The sequence below is a fragment of the Austrofundulus limnaeus genome, unplaced genomic scaffold (genome assembly GCF_001266775.1).
Source record: "Austrofundulus limnaeus strain Quisiro unplaced genomic scaffold, Austrofundulus_limnaeus-1.0 Scaffold128, whole genome shotgun sequence".
Classification (NCBI taxonomy): domain Eukaryota; kingdom Metazoa; phylum Chordata; class Actinopteri; order Cyprinodontiformes; family Rivulidae; genus Austrofundulus; species Austrofundulus limnaeus.
Window position 1 is genome coordinate 400,101 of NW_013952530.1, and position 8,098 is coordinate 408,198.

The following is an 8,098-nucleotide window of genomic DNA, read 5'->3' on the forward strand; positions in this document are numbered from 1 at the left end:
ATATATATAGTACCTTTAAAAAAGCACTAATACATTTATGAGAAATGTGCTTCAACAACTGCTAATATATCTTGTGTTCCTCATTGAATACTAAAAGGCGCATTTCATATTCATAACAATAATTAGATAATCTTAGGTCGAGTTATGTGCGTGATTAAAAAAAGCCTCTAAAATTATTCATCTGCTGAAAAGGCCACTTTTTGTATGCATGAAATTAGCTTGATTACTTGTCTTTCTRCTATACGTTTTTAATGCATTTTTCTTTCTAGTGCTCCCTCGTTATCAGGTTACTGCTCTTTTTATAAGGGGGTGTGCATGTTTTAATAAGCACTYACAGCTGTGATGATAAGTATGTCTTGCAACATGTGAATGAAAGCAGTGTTTCTGTAACAGATAAACATGCATGTGTGTGAGTTTGTGTGACATGGGTCAACATGTATCACTGAACCAGTCCTGAAAAGCAAAAGACAGATAAATGACCACATACTGTATATTCAGTCATTAAYTACTCAGTGGCATCAGTAGTCTGCAGAATGGACCAACAGTGCCTGACTGTAATGTTAATCATTGGTGTGCTGATGAGCAGAATGCACTTTTCTCACCTGTTTATCAGTTAGGGCGTACAGGAACTGATGATCTGGACTGAAGAGCAAATCCCTCAGGAGGGGGTTCCCGTCACTCACCACGACGTTCTCATACAACAAGGCAGGCTGGCCAATGGAGTTCACCAAGAGCTGARAGAGAATACAGGAAACACAAATGTTAGGATTATAATGTATCTGTTTAAAAAAAAGCTTAATTCACGATTATCACCTGATTTTAGAGAACATAAAAACAGAACTTGGACTAAAGTTTTGTACGACAGTAGCTGGGGGCATTATACAATACATAAATTGCTCCGGGGGCCACAGTTAAGACAGGCCAACAGCACAGGGGCCGAACATCCAGCAATTCAGGTCATTATGTAATAATGTATTTAATAATGTAATATTGGTATTATGTAAATGTTATGGTAATATTTATTTAACAACGACAGAGAAATACGTGGTCCAAGAATGAAGGTACTCCGTGGGATGATCAGCTGAGTTTTATTGCAACAACAGGAAACAGAGAACAACCTGCCCTGTCTCCACATTACTGTTGAACTCTTTTGTTCTGTGTTGAACTGTGTCTCGAGAGGCCTCATATATATATATATTAACAAACACCATTCTGTCATCTTAGCAAGATTTGATACAAGGTCAATGGAAAACACAAAGATAAACACAAGTGATATCTAAGAATGATTATCGAGGTTAGCAAATCTTGTTCTGACTTTAATCATTCTATCTGCAGATGAACAGCATGTCATGAAAACCTAGGTCATTAAAGGATGTCATGAATTACTTGCTTAAACATAAAGTATTATTTCTACCACAGTAAATAAACAAAGTATTACAAAACCTGTTACCTTTGAAATAGTTTATTTTGCTGCATTTAATCATAAAGACAATAGACAGAACCTATAAAAGTAGTGATAATTAAACAATATCAAAAACAAAAAGAACACATTTTGCCTCCTATTTAACACAAATGTTATTTTGACATCTCTGACTTGCCAAAGTTTTAAACCAATTTTATTCTCACTTTTATAGTTTTATCTTCAACTGCTTGTAGTTTTAACTGTCTTGGATGTTCATAGCAATGTTTTTTTTACCAGCTTCTAGCCAAGAATCTGATGTTTCTGTAGATACCAAACATGTCTATGTTTAAAAGATAGTAAAGTAATTAAAGTGGAAAACCGGGGGTACGGGCTGAAGAGATGAATGAACCAATTGGTGGGCCTAACTTTGGTCACTTGCGGGCCGGATGTGGCCCACGGGCTGTCAGTTGGACTACTCATTGAACAAGCAGTAACTGTTGGAATCAAGGTTGCTGATTTTTAAATTAATTTGTTTTTTACMTGAGCTTCCATTAGGTTTTTCTTTAAATGACTGAAGTTCTAAATAAAACCAGAGTGTAGCAGCAGTGAATGACTAAATGATGTATTTTGGGGCGGTGTTTGCCAATGTTGAGTCGACTGGCAAAATTACAGTTATGAGGGTCACTCCTCCTGCAGCAGCGAGTAAATCTTCCCTGTGTTTCCTGTGGATCTTTCTCTTTCTAATTTCTCAGCCTCCATCTGCTCATCCATCACCTGACAGCAGTGTGGTCTTCTAAAACTTCTGTGTTTTTCTACACTCGCCTTTTTTTTTATATCGTCTCCTGGTTATCATCTGCCAGATCTCTAACAGAGTTTCCTTAATCTTTCTCCAAACAGAAGGTTCATTAGCAGGCATGCTTTCATTGCTGTGAACGCTTCTCGTACCTAAGAGGAGGAAGCATTTATGYTTAAAAGTCAAGTTTTAACAATTTAGCTTTGAGGAGTCACTCATTGGGACTAGGACTTGTAACTGAAGAGGTAAGTGAAGACAGATTAGTACAAAAGATGCAGGTTTTGTTAAAAATGTGGATGAAAATTGTATTGTTTCAAAAGACAATTTTATGATTGTGGTACATGATCCTTATTTCATGTTAAATTATTAAAATAATTTTTTATTCATGTCTCCTATTTTGGTCTAATTGAGCAAATTGGACCATGAAGCTTAGGTAATTTGAATAGCTGTGGTGATTTTTCATGTTCTGACTAGGAACGCTTCTTGAAAATGGGCTGACTTGTGGGTCTGAATCTACAAATGACAAGTCTGTAAAGTTTAAAATATACTGTACTTCCTGCTTTGATTTGACTCTTACCACAAATTCTGCAGATGCTCTGCTCTCTGTACAACTTGTGATCTTCTATAGCGTTGTTGTTTTAATCAATCAGCAAAAAAAGACAAATGACTTGTTTAATTCTTGAGTTAATAATTATTTCAGAAAATCTACTAAAAAAAGAAMTGATGGAATTTGGTAAATCATCATGTATAGCTTAAAGCAGTGGTTCCAAAAGTTGGGATCGGGACCACTATCCTCCTTATATTTCGGGTCCTGAAATATCAAGGTCGGGTCTTGAAAAGATTTTCAGAATTAATTATATTTTAAAAATGACTATAACAATTATTTTTGCCTTAGTTGTTCCAAAAGAGTGTAGTTAGTGTACCTAAAATAGATAAAAGTATCACAATGAATATTGTTACGTCGTCCTTGTTTAATTGACTTGAAACCAATGTTTCCAAAAACCAGAAATAGTTGGGGGCAAAGTTCTCTGCTACTGTTATTTTGTGGGTCAAACACTGGTAAGTTTGGGAACCAGTGGCTTAGCGTGTTTGTAATTTTAAATAAAAACTTTTTCAGAATTTTAATGGTGTATGTGTTTCGTGTTGCTGTTTGTAAGTTTGTAACTGTTTCTGACTTGTTACTGACCAAAGGTCATCTGTTTTAGCGCCCCGTTGTGTTGCTTCCATATCAGGACACAGAAACAAACTGTAACTTTTATTGGCGTAAAGTGAGTGTGACCTTTAGTGCCTTTTGTTTTCATGGCTCTGATGGACTCCCCTGTCTCTCTCTCATAGCCAGACAACGCAYACACACACAAACACTACGTGGTCATTCTTAGACGGCTGCATGCCCTGGGCTTCTGTATCATTTATGATGAGTGACGAACTGTGATGGAACGAGGAGGGGGATAAGAACAGAGAGCATGCTCTGCCCTACAGCTCGGGGCAGAGGGCAGTAGGAGGGGGATTCAGGTCAGCTAGCACAGAAGGGACCGCAGACTGGGGCAGGTGACTGTGAATTTTCATCTTGTCAGCCAGCCTGCAGGATCTTGCTCTCCTTCTGTGACCTCTGCTCTCTGGAAGTTTCAGTGTCCAAACACGGACTCCTCATAAACAGGAAGAAGAAGTCCGAGGAACCCTATGTTTTATTTACTCTAGGTGGAAATCTATACTGGTATACTGCAATCAAATAGAAACCATTGTGTTCATTTGTTAAAAAGGAGGGACTTCACGCGAATGTCATCAGCTTCTCAAGAGCTGGAATACCAAAAGGAAGCTACCATTTAAATTTGTTTAAAGGGTACAACGATACAGAAAATTCACGATTCGGTTCGGTTCGATACTTTAGTCTCACGGTTCGATATTTTTTCGATACAAAAAAGAGAAATGTCCATGCCCATTTTAACTTGTAATTTATTTAAATTAATTCTGAACATTTGTTTAACCTCAAAAGTACAGTTTTTAAATTAAATGTTGCTGAAACAGCAAGCTTCTCAGTGGACCTGCGCTCGACAATGCAGCCTAGGTGGAGTAGTCGAACACAGATCCACTGATCCTTCAACACAGAGCATCTTCAGAAGATGATAAAGTAAATTTTTTAAATCTGTATTGTTCCATACAAGTGTGTGTTGAACTTAAAGCACTGTTCGATATGGTTCGATACGGGTACATGTATTGTTGTACCCCTAATAAAGTCCACATCTTTGTGTGGTATGAACTCACTCAACACTAAGCTATAACAACACACGAACATCTGAAAATCTTTGTTTCAGTTCTGACCAGTTTCCTACCTTTTGAATCCAATTAACCAGCCAGAAAGATGAAAGCAACTCTGCTCAAAAAAAAGTCTACCTGCTTTAAAAGGCTCTTATTAAATATGCTTTTGTAACTGCTCCCATAATGATTATTAGCTCACAAAAAAAACTAAGATTATTGCTTTGAAGTTACTGAAAGCATGAGTCATTAACACACTGCCTTTTTTTACTGATTAGTTTACCTCTTTGAAGCAGGACAATCATACCTATTTCTCTCTCACTCAGCAGTGCCACTCCAACAAGTACACCGAACATAATTGCAGCTATTTGCATTCTAATTATCTACCAATCAATTAGTTTTGCAACACAAAAAAAGAAGAAAATTGTGTATGAATTCAGTCATTTCAAGAGAAGATGAAGCGCCGAGCGGAGATGCTGTTTTTTCTGAGACAGCTCAGTTCTCCATACATGTAATAAATGCTCTTTTCAGAAAYTGAGCACAAAACAAGGCGTAGGGACGTTCAGAATTTTTCGGTTGAGGACAGCACATTTAGACGTGCATCAGGGCGTCCAACTTTCAGATAAAGGTCAATTTTATGTCGYTGAAAGATACACAACTTCATAGAGTGGCGCTGTTGGAAGTTGGAATCTGAATAGAAGTTAAAGGTGACTTCTTAATGAGATTTTGGCTCGCATTTTGTCTTTGAAGAAACATCTTGTTTTTCTCACCCATGCAGTGCCCCTTCTCTCAACCTTCCTTCCATCTTTAGATTAGGCTCATTACCACCAACTCCAACATGTCCAACTATATTAATGCACCTCCTCAAAGTTAAACACATCCGCTTGGATTTAACTATGCCTGTGTCTTTGAAAACTGTTCCATCCATACATCCATACATCCATCATTGTTATTATGTACCTAAATATGCCCAGCAATCACTAATCAAGATGTGGGCTATACTCTGAACAAGTCCATCACACCTCGAGACAAATTAGATTCCTCAGTTAACCCAAGATTCATGGTTTTAATTTATGGGATGAAACTGGATCCTGAAACCATCTTGCTGAGAAACAACCTTACCATGCTGCCTGTCATGGTCTAATTATTTATATCTGTTTCCCCTTGACACTGTCCATCGCTTTATCTTTCTGATAGCCCCTGGACGACTCCACAACGGACTGGTGGGAGTCTTGTGATTGGCTGGACAGTACATTTGGCGATCTATGATTGGTTGTAAACTATCACATGGTGTCACATCCCAACCTAGAAAATGTCCAAAAACAGCATTGCATGTTACTTTTGGGATGAAGAACAATCATTTTCTTGTGAGGACACTTGTAATGCTAGTCCTACCAACAGACGTTGCTGCCAAAAATGCCCTTTTTTTTCTAACAAATGAACATAAATAATAAAAATAACAAAAAGGAAGAAAGTAAGGTATTCACACCTGATAGTCCGGTTGCCTCAGATTGATTGGGGACCAAAATTACGAGATCAGTTTTTTTTYCATTTTCAGTTGGTGCGGTTTGCATTCACGCTGCGCTTTGTCAACCAAACTAAACCCTGTGACCAACTTGTTCCAAAGAATGTGCCGGAGAATATTGTTCTCCACACAAGGCGGCTGAGACAGCATCCAACTGCACAGCAGTGATGTCCRCTTTATACGGACGTTCAGCGAGGTATTTACAAGATAYGAGTAACTTTAATGTTATTACTCAGAATGTCATGCATTATAGTCCGCTCCCTGCTTTTGGAGTGGTCTCCGGTCCGCTYGGCGGTCACACATGTAATCGAACTGCATCAGAGTTCACTTCAACTGAACCAAGACCTAGGTTTGGAGGCGGACCAGAGTTCGCTTTTTTGGCCCGAATCAGAGTTCGATTACCCATTCACACCTCCCCAAACGAACTGAACTTTCTAAACAAACAAGAGTTTTATCAAAGCAGACTAAACAGGACTGAATGTTTTTCAAATTAGGGTCAAAAGATCAAAGCTACGTCACAAAATACTGCCTATAGTTCAGTTGTATTTAGATCACAGGTGAGTCCTAAATGTCTAAAATGAAAAAAAAAATACAGAATGTTAATTTCAAAATTTCTAACAAAGCTGCCATGTTGTGTCTGCCTCATATTGCAAGTCAAATAGTCTCTTTTTTTCATGTCTGTTTTGGTTTACGCTGACTCCGAAGGGAAATATCCAGCTTTTCATATTTTGTTTGTTGAATTTTTAGGCTTTCTTAACAAATGCCAGCTGAGGCTATAAAAGAGTGCAATATCAGATTCAATATTGTGTTGACTGCATGTTGTGTGCTGCTCTCCATTACAACCAGCTCAGGTCTGTGACAACATCAATCTAATTTATGATACTCAGCAGTTACCTGTCAAATATTAATTGGAAGCTGTTTTATGGATCAACTTGCTCATTATGAAATCCCATAGTTACAAAAACGAAAGCACATTTTAATAAAAAAAAGGAATCTAGCACGATTTTTTACTGGTTTGCTTTGTTGTGCAAAAGATGGTGTACCCAATGACAGATGTGGTTTGGGACAYTGATATAGAAAGATAAGGTGGGCAGAAGGTGGGAGGTGTATCAGAACAAAGGAATGGACGTTCTGTGTGTGCATGGAAGTGTGTCGGGAGCATGTAGAGGAGCACAAGGCAATAACAGTGAACAAATTAAAACCACAAGGGGTTCAAACCACTGGTCACAAATTGGGTCAGGACAAAATCACAATCCATCAATTACGAGTTATTTTTTTTAATAAACCATGTTGCAATTGTTTTCCTTTTTTTTAACTTGGGTATTTTTGACGTATGTTTCTGCTCTCCCTTTATGTAATAAACTGATGCAACATGATTGAAACATTTTTTTCCAGCTTAGATCACCCCCACCAGATTTTTCTTTCCTTTTTGAATTCTCTCTTTCACCTGCTTTCTTTTTTATTCATTTCTTCCAGCCAGTTTTCCTAGATGTCTCTTCAGCCAATTCACTTCAAAGCTCGCCTTTCCACTTCAAGGCTTTTTCTCTGCTATCAACCATTAGTCATGTTTCTGATTTTCAAGAYGTTTCCTTTTGCTTCCAAAAAATAAAAAAAATTGTATGTTTGTGTGTGCGTGCGAGCTTTTAAATGAGGTTGTGTGTCCAGACACAGCAGTGCCCAGTCCAGTCTTAGCTGTTATGAATGTAATTAATTATATGGCAGGACAATAGGAAAGGAAAGGAAAAGAAGGAGCTAAATGATGCAGAAGGTAGTGGTGGAGGTGGGGGTGGCAGTAATTGGGAGGATGGTGGGGGGGGATTTAGCTTGTTAACCTTTTTAGCATTTTCTCATTGAGACCAATGTTATAAAAGCCCAGAAAGGACAAGCAATAAAGCAGCGTTCTCACTGTTCAAGTCATTGTTTTATGGTGGAGGGAACTGAGGGAGGGGAATAAGGCCTCTCCTTAATGAAATCTACAGTGGAGTGTGTAAAAGACTGTGTGTGTATGAGTGTGTGCTAACAGCTCCTCGTTGTATTCATAATCCCTAATGAAATTGATTTTGGTCTCATCTGTTGAGAGGATGGTCTACATACACGCTTCCAGACACACACACACACACACACA

At 38.1% G+C, this 8,098-nt stretch overlaps 1 protein-coding gene across 1 annotated transcript in view; it reads right to left on the reverse strand.

The window, feature by feature from the left end:
- Positions 1–8,098, reverse strand: part of LOC106522373 (plexin-A1) — a gene marked incomplete in the record, with an annotated part of 278,427 nt that overhangs the window by 139,386 nt on the left and 130,943 nt on the right. Inside the window, 1 exon segment of the mRNA XM_014015353.1 lies at positions 603–734. Within this exon segment, the coding sequence (XP_013870807.1) occupies positions 603–734 (132 nt within the window).